Below are 12,201 nucleotides of genomic sequence, written 5' to 3'. Positions count from 1 at the left end.
ATTTTAACGTCAATTTTAGTTTTTTCACAAGATCATCGGAACTGGCAATAATCTCAAAATAGAAATAAAAAAGAAAATATGTTCAAAATATCTTAACCAACTGTTCGTTACCATAATCGCCACCCCGAGTGTACTTTTTAGAATTTTGTCCCACCTATGGTTTAATACATGTAATTTCATTGGCCGGATCGCACACTCACAAGAAATGCGCAATATCCAGTGTACACAATAGTAAAGTAAATTATTGTATTAGGTCGACAAACTAGACTTAAATTGTTCAGTCTTACATTATAGTGTCCATAATTATAATGATGATGAGATGGTGATGAGAATTATTGATAATTCTTATCCTTATGTAACTAACATAGAATGCGTTACGTACCATATAAGTACCGGTCTAACTTATAAAAGAAAAAAACAGTATTTACAGACAAGGATCTTTTCTATTTTATGCAACAAACATGAAGTATGGCAACTTTCGGTGAATTGTCAAACATCTGTCAGTTTGTTGAAAATTGCGTTACCATGGTAACGAAGCTTAACAACAAAAATGTGAGAATTTCGAATTCTCGATAAATGTTGCATTTAAAAGCAATTGTTGTGCTTTCTTTATTTACTATTAATGATTTCTCATGGCAGAATTGCATATACTAGGGCAACTACAGTGTGCGTCAAATTTTCAAGATACATCTTTATTTTGTCGTTACTCTTTTCAAGCCGGTAACTATTCGTCTGGATTACGTAATTATTAGTTAATGGAAATATGTGCGAAGGTATTAGTTTAAGTCAAGTATTTTGCATATTTCAGGTCCAAACTGGACAGTAGTTTCAGGGTGCCCTGAAGGGCAGACTGTCACTGGCAAAGTAGATCACGACAGAACGGTTGTATGGTCTCATCCTCTTGATATTCACTACGTAACTAAAGGGGTTCAAGGTGCGTAATCATAACAAAATAAAGCTTACACAGTGGTTGTTGTGAATACATAATATAATATATATTAATCATTTATAAATCAGGTTGGCCAAAATTACTAGTGCAAGTGAGCTGTCTCGATTCTATAGGCCGATCCTGGATAGTAGGCTATGGTTGCTGCAGCCTGCCCGCAGTGCCTGGGCCTCACACTATCCAAGTAAACTGCTGGGTGCCAGCAACAACATCAATAACTGATAGAATCCGACAATATTTTCTAGGAGGATCTCACCAACTTATTCAAAGTGACATAATTAATTTAGGATTAAACAGGTGAGAAATCCAATAAGATTTCAATGAATAAAATATAATATATTTTTATATGCAATTTATGCAAATAATTTATTTTACAGGTTTAAGTTAAAAACCCAATCAAAAGGGTCAGTTCAGTTGCAAGTGACCTTAGTACTTAGGAATTTTAGTCAGTTTGGGGTAGAATATAAGTGAAAAATGAAAGTCATTACCTACCTAGCCTTTACATTCTTGTCAATACTCATTCAGTTTTGTGTAATGGATTATATTCAAGAGAAGATACCGACTGAACAACCAGAGAATCTCAGTGTGACCACACAGAAAGAAATACTAAATGATTTACTGAAGAATATTAGTATCAAACCTCATGCTCTTTACTACAGAACTATCTCAAGCAGATCACTGAAAAATGTGTCTCCATCAAAGATTTATAATAACTCCACAATGCCAGATTTATCTATAGGAGCTACAGACGGAACTACAACTATATTTGATGTGTTGTATGATGAAAATACTTCTGACATAGAAGCAGCTACTTCAACCACAGAGATGTACTACACAAGCACTGAATATGACAATATCACAGAAATAACATTCTTTGAAACCAAAAATAAGTCTTCTAGTGTACCTAGTGTTAAACCAAAAACTAGCTTTAATATGCCTTGTGATTGTAACTTATTGGTAAGAAACTGTTTCTTAAACATTGTTTTCCTATTAGGATAACAAGAGAATTATAGAAATCTAGAATGTTCCTTGTTTTTGTTGCAGTATAAAGTATGTGACATAAATTGCTGTTGTGATGAAGATTGTTCTGATATTCATTACAAACTGTTTGAATGCCACGAGCCTAGCAAGGGTGATAGAAAAGCTGTAGACGGATGTATAACTCACCTATTGGACGAACAGAGGTACGGGGGCAGTATGCTTGATGATCTCTTTTGTATTGTCAAAACTAATTTACCGAGCAAAAGGAACATTAAAAAGGCAAGTTCAAACATTTTCTTCTGGAATTACATATTGAAATTGTAATAGATCTTGATGTGTTTTTTATTTTAGTATGGTGAAACTCCAGGAGTTTATTACAAATGGGAAAGTTCTAGTCAGAAACAACACTCATATGAATTTAAAAAAACCTTGTACAAACAGGGTGATCCTATATGGATATTAAAAAATGGAGTAATTTATTATTTAGGTAAGGTATAATGTGAAGAGTTAAAGACGCTCTATTTTTATTAATCTTGGGTGAAATTATATAAATTATCTTCTTTATTTACAGATTTCCCAGCACCAATGATGAATAATTACTGTACTGATAGAGTACCTATTGCTTTTCTCAAAGAAGAGAAAATGACATGTAATGTTAAACTTAAAGATTTAGAAATGTTTAATATTTTAAAAACTTCAGAAGAAGCTATGGTTATTAGTGCTACTAACAACACAATTAACAGTACTGCTTTGGTATGCATTCATTTCTAACTAACTAACAACCTGTGGCTGCAGCGACTACTCTAGTCGTAACTTTGTACTGAATTTTATGCTTATCTGTTTAGTATTTTTGAGTAATTTGTATTTCTTATATTTCAACTTTTGGTAGTATAAATAAGAAAATAAGGATTGTAACCCAGTGAATTAATGAGGTGGTTATGTTAGTGGTGTTAATTTAAATTGATAACTTACCTTTATTGAAAAACCTGTATCAGCATGCATAGTAGGTACTTGGTCCGGGCATAAATACCATTTAATATGAAGAATAATAGACAAATAAGGAAAAACAACATTAACTAATGTAAATGTTGTTAGTGTATATTATCTAATGATAATACACTACCACACGAGATAATATGTTGTTTTGCAATTGACCTACGTTTTATTTTTCAGAATTGCACGACTCTCCATTGTATCAATTGGACTATACTCACGTGTGAAAATGGACTTTGTAAAAATTATAATAAGATCCAAAATGAAGCTTCATGTACAGAAGATGTTTGCACCAACATTGCGTTGAAAGTTGAATACGAATTCTATTATTACGATTTGAAGATAATGAACGCGACAATTAAATTACACGTTCAAAATGTATCGAATGCTTTGCCGTTCATGATGCAAGAAGTCAGAGTACATTTTTATATGGCAAATAATTCTACAGAGAATTTAATAGAATTAAGTGGAAATCTAGGATATATCAATGGCCTTCCGGTTATCGCATCTTATGCTAGTAATAATTACTCCGACCACTTTTTTAATAATACTACGATATTAAGAAGGATTTTATTACCAGAGAATAGAAATGGACTGTGTGTTAGAACAAACACGTCTAATAATTTTGTAAAGTTTGGGATGAACAAAAGAACAAAATGTCGCTATATTTATTCTCCCACGAACAAATCGAAACAAAAAATGTGCAACAATATACAGAGTGATATTAATGAAATGCTGAGATTAAACAATAATATATCAGTTTCCCCCCTTGGGAACCCGCGAGATATTACAGATGACAAATGGCTATATTTGGGTTTAGACAAACATAAGTTGGAACCTGTTTATGGAGAATATAATGAAAACACTTTGAAACTTTACTGTTATAATTTAATTAACAGACTCTCTATCACCTTCATGTACGCTAATGTCGACGAAAACAGTTACACAGAACAGAACAAAATTATGTCGGCAAAGTACGAAGTGACTACAAATAATTTTACTTTTATCGGTGAAGACATTTCATTTGTCATTACTATTGATATAAATTTCGTGGATCTGTCTAAGCCAAGTGTTATAGAATATGCTGGAGGTCCACATTTAAATATTCATTTACCCAAAGATTTTTTCTTCCCCTTCCCTCAAAATAGCTGTACTCAAGTGGTCAACAAATGTATTTTAACAATATGCTGTTATGTAATGTTATTTTTTGCAAATAAAATAACTCTTGAATAATAACTAATAATTTTTATTTTGAAATAATTTAAATACTTTTGTTACTTCTATCACTTCTAACTTGGCATCCCCTTCAAGGACTTAACGATCTTGAGTTTGTGGTGGCCTGAAAATAAAACCCATTTTAGGTTCAATTAGACCACGTCAACACAAACTTGCGCGGTAAGAATTAGCGATATTCAAGAGGCAAACGAGAATTTAATAAAACATAGTGTTATAAAGGAAGTTTTTAATATAGCCGCATCAAGAAAACGAGGTAAACTATCATAGTACATGACGTTAAGGTACTAGAGCTATATTGGTATTTACAATATTTTTACATAATTAATCTTCAAAGAATAGTCTAATAAAATATAATGAAAAGCAAAGAAGACAGTAAATATAAACTGAAGCTGCTTTTACACAAATCGTTCGGAGCAATGTTGAGATGTCGCTACAAACCTATGCGACGTAAGTGTAGACTTTGCGGTCATCAGGCGTGCGAGCGAGATATTCTCGTTCAATGAGCCCTTCGATGCGTTTCTTGATAACCACTGGCGACGGTAGGAAACGTGCGCGTAATTGCTCCGTTACTTCGGCGACCAAGAGCGTATGCTGAAATTGAAGAATAATGCAATTAAAAACGCAACAAAACACAAATACGAACGAGTTAATAAGTAATAATATAGCGAACATACCGCCATCTTCTTCCTGGCTTTCATGATACGCACGATGGCGGCTTCAATTTCATGTTTACGGTCTTCATCGACTTTGTTACGTGTTTCACGTCGCTCCGGTTCAGATTCGCCTTTAGCTGCTACAGTCTGGATCTTAACTCTGAAAAACGCATTACATTGTTAAACTATCATAGTTTGCAAACATGAGTTGGTATATGTGTATACGGGAGTAATGTAACAAACCTATGTAACTTAGAAGTAAAGGCGTCGTTCACGTAGAACTGATGTGATGGCTCTATCTCTTTAGTCTTCGGCTGCTTGATGAGCACCCTCTGCGTCGGTTTTCCCATCGCTAACGACTGCAGGGCCCGGACCAGATCTTTTTCCGGAATATCAGTCTCGTTGAGTATTTCCTGGAACGATATAATGAATGAGTATTAAAATTATTGCGTTGTAATTTTGTATAATAACATTAACAGCTGAACTGATTATTAATGTTGGTGTATTAGGAGTATTTCAAACTTTATTATCTATGCCTCATAGTAAAGATGCTGTAAAAGTATATCAATTTGTCCATAAATTAAAGAGAACCTAATGTTTCCTTTCCTGTTCTGTTTTCCTTTTAGGGTACGATGAGGCTGCCATGATCATGTTTGATTAAAAGCTTCGAAATTTAATCAATAAAGATAAAAAAAAATGTATATTCTCACAATTATTTCTTTTGAAGAGTACTTAAAAATATTTTGTGGCAGGTTAAATGTAAAAAAATCATACCTCATAAGTTAGTCGTTCGCGTTTGTTGAAGAGTAGAAGGACGCACATCTGGAAGGTGGAGACCTGTATGATGTGGCGGCGCGGCGCGGCCGGCGCGGGCGGCGAGCGCGGCGGGGACGACGCGGCCGCGCGGAACGTCGCGTTCAGGTCCGCGGACCCCAGCTGGGGCTGCAGCGACAACTGGCGCCCCGAGTGCTTCGCCAGGTAGAAGCTGACACACAACATTTATATTAAACACCCAAGAAGAGATTAGATATTCAGATTCATAATATGAGTTGAGAAAGTATCAATTGGTTACCAAATTGTTAGTCATTGGATAACATTATAACTGGAATGTTTTCTATACCTTCTGAAAACTTCAAATGCATTCCGCGGGGCTGTAGGGATGTTGCACTTGGGCGTCGCGCTCTGTGTTGGCCAGAAGCCAGTTGTTAGGACACGCACTGACAGGTCCACACCATGTAAGTTGATCTGAAATTATGAATAGATTCCTATAGAAAACTGAGAATATAGTAAGATCTTTTGTGATCCGCGAATGTAAGCTGCAACTTACAGTCAGCGTCGTTAAAACCACATAAATATAATAAAGAACAAAGATTCACCCCGGATGACATCACATGTTCCTTGAACTCTTCCATTATGGTGTTTGAGACAGTCATGTCTTTGAACATCCCTTCCAGCTTTGATGTGAACTGACAACCGCATTCAGTCTGAAATAGCATATACATTGGTTTTATTAAAAATAATGTTAATTTTGAGTGTGCACTCGAAGCTATTTATATTAAATACAAAATATATTACATATTGTATTTGTATACTTATTTTAATACTAATTTCGTATTTCAACTTGTGGTGTTATTATTTTCTGTACAAAGTCTAACTGTCGAAACTAATAATACAATATACTCAAACTAAAATTAATCCTGCTTAAAGTCTTAATCCTCTGCAAAATTCTTTACCTAAACCACTTTTGGAAATGTATTACTATCAAGTAATTTTGAAAAGAGAAGCAAAAACATTTTAGATTTGCATCCCAAGACTTTAAGCAGACTTTTCACTATAGAGAAAGAACTACCAGGGTACTAGGCATTGGGACACTTACGAAAAATGTCCATCTATAATTGGTAAAGAATTTTGCAGAAATATGTGGACAGGATGGGGAGGTCAGATGGATTGTTCTATTCACTTATTGAATTCTCTATTTGCGAGACATCTCCGATTATACAATGAAAATCTCGCGGCTCAACATCCTTAAGTAAACCTTCTTTCTGGGAAAGGTTAGAAACCAAAATACGTTTTATTTCTGTCTGAGAGTAACATTACCAAGGAACACTTGCTCTACACGGTAATATTTGTTTAGAAGTTACCTTCAGTTTCGAGATCATATTCTTCTCACTGTCGTCGGACACCGATTTGTTGAGTAACAATCGCTTAGCTAAGTGCTGCTTGTAGTAACGCTCGAACACATCCTTCTCTTGCAAGAATCTGAACAACACCATAGTTTTGTCCAACACAGCTTCTATTTCTTGTTCACTCATCTGGAAAACGACGTAGATACCATGTAAATACAACTATGTAAAACTGGATAGTGGGATGAAATAGATTTGTTCACTTTTTATTAAAACTTATTGTAATGGAAATACTTACGCCTTTTTCACCCTTCTTGAGCTTTCCATCAATGAACAGCGATAAAAACTCTGGAGATTTGCTGTTCAAGTTGAGAAAATATTCAAAGTCGGATGCGATCATGTGTTTGAAAATCTTATCATTGTTAAATGAATTTTGAAGGAAATGGTCGAATCTATCCTTCAGGTCGAGAAGGTTCTGTAACAAGAGAAATTATAATGTGTAAAGGTAATGTTTCTATGTACGGTAAACAAGTAAAACGGTTGTATGTCTGTAGAATATTATGCGCTATGAATAGGTGATGTATACCTGCACGAATGTGATGGCGTTGGTGTTGTGGTGTGTGTCGGTGACGAGGGCGCGGCCCTGCTCGCGCAGGTGCGCCGACACGGCGTCGGCCACGGTGCGCAGTCCCTCGGCCACGCGCGACAACAGCTTGTACACGCACGCCAGCTCCAACGTACGCGTGTGCATCAACATGTGCACTACGCCTGAATTCTCCATCTATTGCACATGAAATTACCACATATCAGAAAGAAAGACTTCAAAAATATCTAGAAATTCTGACTTCTTGAGAACAATAATCTATATACATATTAAACACAACTCAATAATTATTAAAACATTATGAGCAAACATAAGAATGTTTGTAAGAACTGGGAGTGAGAAGTCAATTATTTAGCTTTACTACATATTATGTAGTAAAGCTAAATAATTGATTTAGCTTTACTACATATTATATGTACTTCCTGTTTAACAATTAATAACAAGTTGAAACATGGGGAATCTTTTAATAAGGATAAACAAACTTTTTAAAAACAGGAAAAATAAAGGAAAAGTCAAGTATCTTGATATTCTGTTCATTGATTGGTTCAGGAAAGAAAACAATGTTTCCGTTGTGCATGCAAATCAGGTTACTAAAAACCTAGTAATTTCCTCTAACTTCGTGCATTCCCAAATACACAAAAGGTCAATAAAGTACTTGTAACTCATCTGGTATTGCAGGGGTTCACGGGTGACGCCGATTGCTTACCATCAGTACCCTAAGTATGAGTTTTGTTGCATTGGTTGGTTTATTAGGTGTTCACTGAGCGCTGACGCCGATTCGATTACTTTTAACGTAAAGCAAGCTCGTGCTAAGGGTACTGGTGACGGGTCTGTTCGTTAAAAGGTGTACCTCAACGATGGTCTTCATATGTCGCTCGATGAGCTCGTGTTCGAGGACGGCGACGACGCGTGGCTCGGTGCTCTCGTCTAAGTAGTGACGTGCTCGCTCAGCTTCTTCAGCGATACGAGCCTCGACGCGGTTTATGTAAACCGCTGCGCTATTTTCCGCAAGGAACTTTTGAGATTCCATCTAAAAACAACCATTTACATTGTATAAAGTTACAAACTACATTTCGCCTGGTAGTCTAAAATACCCAGTAAGAAAGTGAAAATAAAGGTCTTCGTTTCTCTTGTGACATATATTAGCAATTTTCAGCAATCATGTTCTATATCGCGTTATTGTATACCATTAAAAATAAGTAATTTTCGTTTTAAGTAAGTTCCAAAGAAATTGACAAAACATTGAATTGCTAGTACATTGATTAATTTATGAATAATAACTTTTAGCCAGAATGGTTTGTTTGCCCTACTATGTAGGTATGACCTTAGCTATATTATGTTTGGTAAAGGTTACAAGCAGATCAATAGATTAAATACTATCAGGTATATCAGCTGTTGAATCCACCTGTCTAAACACATAATAAAGCAATATTACTATGGCAGTATGCCCAAGAACATTATTACTTTGATTGCCAATTTTGTTTGGCTGCTATTTCATTTACCAATTTGTTTAAGACTTACCCTGTAAAACTCGGAAGACTGATGCAGGAACGGCTTCTCAAAATCTTCCTCGTATACGGCACGTGAGTTGATGCCGAGCACCATGAGCATCTGGCAAGCGTTGCGTATCGCCAGCCGGTCCACTACTTCACCGCGCCGCTCGCGGGCCACCAACTCTAGCAGTGTCTGGCGTAGGTGGTCACGGATACACCCGTAGCGTACAACCTTGGAATAAAATGTAAAGTTGAAGAGTTTGTTTGTTTTGCCATACTAATCTCAGGAACTACTAGGTCAATTTAAAAAATATATTTTTGTGTTGTATAGTCCATTAATTGAGGAAGGCTACAGACTACGATGAATAGAAGCCGACCAGTGGGTGAAACCGCGCGAGAGTAGCTAGTATAAATATACAAACATACAGCTCAAATGTTATAAGACATTTATTAAATACTGTTACTTCACTTACCTGATCTCTAAATATAATAAGTCCCAGATTGTAGACGTTGTCCACCTCATTTTGTTGTACATATACCCTGTCCATGTACATAAGTATGTCTCGGATCATGACCATACTAGTTTGATGGTCTGTCCAAGCATTGTTGAGGGTCTGAAGGAATCCATTGTGTAATGAGTGCAGGACATCTTCCCTGACCTATAAAAGATAATAATGGATTGTAAACATACACTTGACAACATGTGCAAACATCCATTCATAAGTTATTGCTAATGTTTGTACCTTTGTCTCGAGATGCTGAGTGACCACTTCTTTCAATCCAGTGTACAGTCTTTCACCATGTTTGTGGAGGACCATGGTATAAGCATTGCGATAAAGTTCCTCAAAGGAGAGACCCGAGTTGTTCTTCTTTTGTATTTCCTGTATCGCATTCTTTAGTAAACTCCATATGCTCTCCACATACTTCTCATCCATAGTCATCTGTAAGGTAGATGCATTGTTGTTTATTATTTGCTTCTAATAATTCATACACACTGAAATAGTTCCTTAACCATAGCAGCTACACATTAGACACAATACAGACCCAAGTGTCTGGATACATTTGGTAATATGGTTCGGAATAGTTCCACACTTGAAATTTTCTCGTCATCTTGAAAATTAATTGTTTACTGCGTTATACCAACATTGTACAAAATTAAAATATAAGTTCAAAAACATTTAATATGTATATTAAGAAAAAATACGAATGTTTATCTTTTGATTGATTTTCACTCCTGTCATCAAAAATATAATTATGACATATTGATTACAAAAATTTTGTTCTAAAGTAAAATAAATTGGTTTCTATTTTTAAATCATATTGACAGTTAAATTGTCTGAAATGTTACCATTATATAAAATGTGTAATATAAACCTCTTTGGTTAAAACTATATGTTACGAATGATTTATTTCTAAACATAAATTGGGAATACCAATGACATCATTTATTAAAAACTATATCCCTAAGTACATAAAACTTATGAATAATTATGTACTGAAAATGAGGCATTAGCAAAAATAAGTTAGCAATGCAAGTAATGATAAGGTAAAAAAACATACACATAGGCTTTTGTAATTGTAAATAGACAATAGTTAAGAATTCTCCTATCCCTACATATAACCTAAAATAAGGTTTAGTCTATTTTTTACTCATTTGCAGGTAACATAGAGAAAAGTATGTCAAGTTCAATTTCACTGAATTTCATTCCAATAAGATAGTATGTTTTAGGTGTGATGATTCATTGGTTTAAACATATTATTACAGTTTCCTATAGAAGTAAAAATACAGTAATGAGTAATGTGTCCTTAATAATGGTACCTACATTGAAGATAACATAATAGGTACTACCTACCTACTAATTACAATGAAATGTTTGATATTACATAGAGCCATAGCATAGAGCTTTATCATGAAAGCTTACAAAAGCACAATGATTTTTTGAAGGTAATTTTCAAAATAAGTCATGCAATTGTGAAATTATTAGAAACATTAAATGATTGTGGTAGGGACATAGGAAAATAGAGAAATAAACACATTTATTTATAGCAACCGATAGCTTGTATGCGAGCATTGATAAAAATGATTGACAGAGTGACACTTACTGGGAATGCTCGGATCCTCATTTTGCCAGGTTTGTCCTTAGGTAACGTACTTTTCATCATTGCGGCTACAATATTTTGTACCAACGAAATACTACACAATTAAAGAAGATTTGATCACTGTTCATTTGTTGTCGCGATAACACATCGTTACTCTCATTTACACCTGCAAAGAGAGTTTTAGTAAACAACTAAACACAACGAATAATGCAATTTGCCCTCAACAAATCCGCACTTCACTGAGTCGCTACCATTTATTTTTTACACTATTAGAACGGTTTGTTATTAATACAATAATATATTTACAAATTATAAAGTATATTCAGGAATCTGCTCTAGTAGGTGTCAATTAAAAATAATAAATTCTGAGACTCCAGTCATATTTGTGAATAGTCTTATTGACATTGACAGTTAAAATATCTTTTATCTCTTTCGCTCTCGTGCAAAAGCTCATATACAATAGCGCCACCTCACGTTCCGAGGGTGACGTTCTTTTTTGATTTCCTTTTCTCTGCAATGGCTATTATTATTCAGATTCATATAAGCACTTTATGCAAGGATGTGTTAACTTACAAGTAATGAGATTATCCACAGCTAGCTTGGTCACAAGTATTTCACTATCGCAATATTTATAGTACATGTATTTTTCCGCTTTAGCATGCCTATTAGAATCTTCAATTGTTTCAGCTTTCTGACCAGACCATAAACAAATCTATAATGCTTTATGCTTTTAATCACTTTTTCAGTTTTGTACTTTGAGCATTGATCTTTTTAGTCAACCATCATTCTTCGATGAAGTATTATTGCTGAATTACGCAACATTAATGCTACAACACCTGCAACATAAACTAAATTTAAATTTTACAAGAAGACTACATGTTTTTTTCATAGAGATCTTCAATAGCCATTCCATTTCATTGTCAAATAAATATTTGTATCAATTTATCTTCTAGTCAAAAGGCTCTTCTCAAGTGAAATGTAATAAGTTAATTTCATGTTTTAAAACAATAGATAAACATGATATTTTTAATATGAAGTCAAAAGTTGAGTTTCTAATGTTGCCTATTTACTA

At 34.6% G+C, this 12,201-nt stretch overlaps 2 protein-coding genes and 1 long non-coding RNA gene across 6 annotated transcripts in view; 2 read left to right on the top strand and 1 right to left on the bottom strand.

The window, feature by feature from the left end:
• The window catches only part of LOC126910817 (uncharacterized), a 289,873-nt gene that overhangs the window by 154,668 nt on the left and 123,004 nt on the right, over positions 1-12,201 (top strand). The window lies entirely within an intron of this gene.
• Positions 1,095-4,156, top strand: LOC118273234 (tectonic-1). 2 transcript variants are annotated; one of them, XM_035590096.2, is made up of 6 exons: positions 1,095-1,243; positions 1,324-1,903; positions 1,991-2,206; positions 2,279-2,414; positions 2,499-2,680; positions 3,101-4,156. In XM_035590096.2, exons 2-6 carry the CDS (start codon positions 1,421-1,423, stop codon positions 4,151-4,153), a joined length of 2,070 nt encoding a protein of 689 aa, XP_035445989.2. In that variant the 5' UTR covers positions 1,095-1,243; positions 1,324-1,420; the 3' UTR covers positions 4,154-4,156. The 2 variants fall into 2 exon arrangements, with proteins under 2 accessions (XP_035445989.2, XP_050550507.1); XM_050694550.1 differs by having other exon boundaries at positions 2,499-2,576; positions 3,101-3,242.
• Positions 4,146-11,871, bottom strand: LOC118273232 (cullin-3). Of its 3 annotated transcripts, XM_035590094.2 has the most exons (16): positions 11,703-11,871; positions 11,133-11,295; positions 9,773-9,970; positions 9,503-9,688; positions 9,058-9,261; positions 8,387-8,566; positions 7,519-7,713; positions 7,231-7,407; positions 6,951-7,121; positions 6,186-6,293; positions 5,930-6,054; positions 5,584-5,794; positions 5,053-5,222; positions 4,831-4,969; positions 4,595-4,747; positions 4,146-4,259 (listed from the first exon to the last, which is right to left on the bottom strand). In XM_035590094.2, exons 2-15 carry the CDS (start codon positions 11,190-11,192, stop codon positions 4,595-4,597), a joined length of 2,277 nt encoding a protein of 758 aa, XP_035445987.1. In that variant the 5' UTR covers positions 11,193-11,295; positions 11,703-11,871; the 3' UTR covers positions 4,146-4,259. The 3 variants fall into 3 exon arrangements, with proteins under 3 accessions (XP_035445987.1, XP_035445988.1, XP_035445985.1); XM_035590095.2 differs by lacking the exon at positions 11,703-11,871 and adding an exon at positions 11,436-11,569 and having other exon boundaries at positions 4,146-4,747; XM_035590092.2 differs by lacking the exons at positions 4,146-4,259; positions 11,133-11,295; positions 11,703-11,871 and adding an exon at positions 10,074-10,286 and having other exon boundaries at positions 4,368-4,747.

The sequence above is a fragment of the Spodoptera frugiperda genome, chromosome 1 (genome assembly GCF_023101765.2).
Source record: "Spodoptera frugiperda isolate SF20-4 chromosome 1, AGI-APGP_CSIRO_Sfru_2.0, whole genome shotgun sequence".
NCBI lineage: Eukaryota > Metazoa > Arthropoda > Insecta > Lepidoptera > Noctuidae > Spodoptera > Spodoptera frugiperda.
Note: the sequence above shows the minus strand (reverse complement) of the source record. Positions and strands in the feature narration are given on the sequence as shown.

Bases quoted from the DNA above. Each gene is read 5' to 3' on its own strand.
- LOC118273232 (XM_035590092.2), bottom strand. From the start codon at position 10,139: ATGACGAGAAAATTTCAAGTGTGGAACTATTCCGAACCATATTACCAA. The intron at 6,294-6,950 runs GTAACTTCTAAA...ATGCTATTTCAG, and splicing joins ATATGATCTCGAAACTGAAG to ACTGAATGCGGTTGTCAGTT. The intron at 5,223-5,583 runs GTATGATTTTTT...ATATCGTTCCAG, and splicing joins GCGAACGACTAACTTATGAG to GAAATACTCAACGAGACTGA.
- LOC118273234 (XM_035590096.2), top strand. From the start codon at position 1,421: ATGAAAGTCATTACCTACCTAGCCTTTACATTCTTGTCAATACTCATT. The intron at 1,904-1,990 runs GTAAGAAACTGT...TTTTTGTTGCAG, and splicing joins CTTGTGATTGTAACTTATTG to TATAAAGTATGTGACATAAA. The intron at 2,415-2,498 runs GTAAGGTATAAT...CTTTATTTACAG, and splicing joins TGGAGTAATTTATTATTTAG to ATTTCCCAGCACCAATGATG.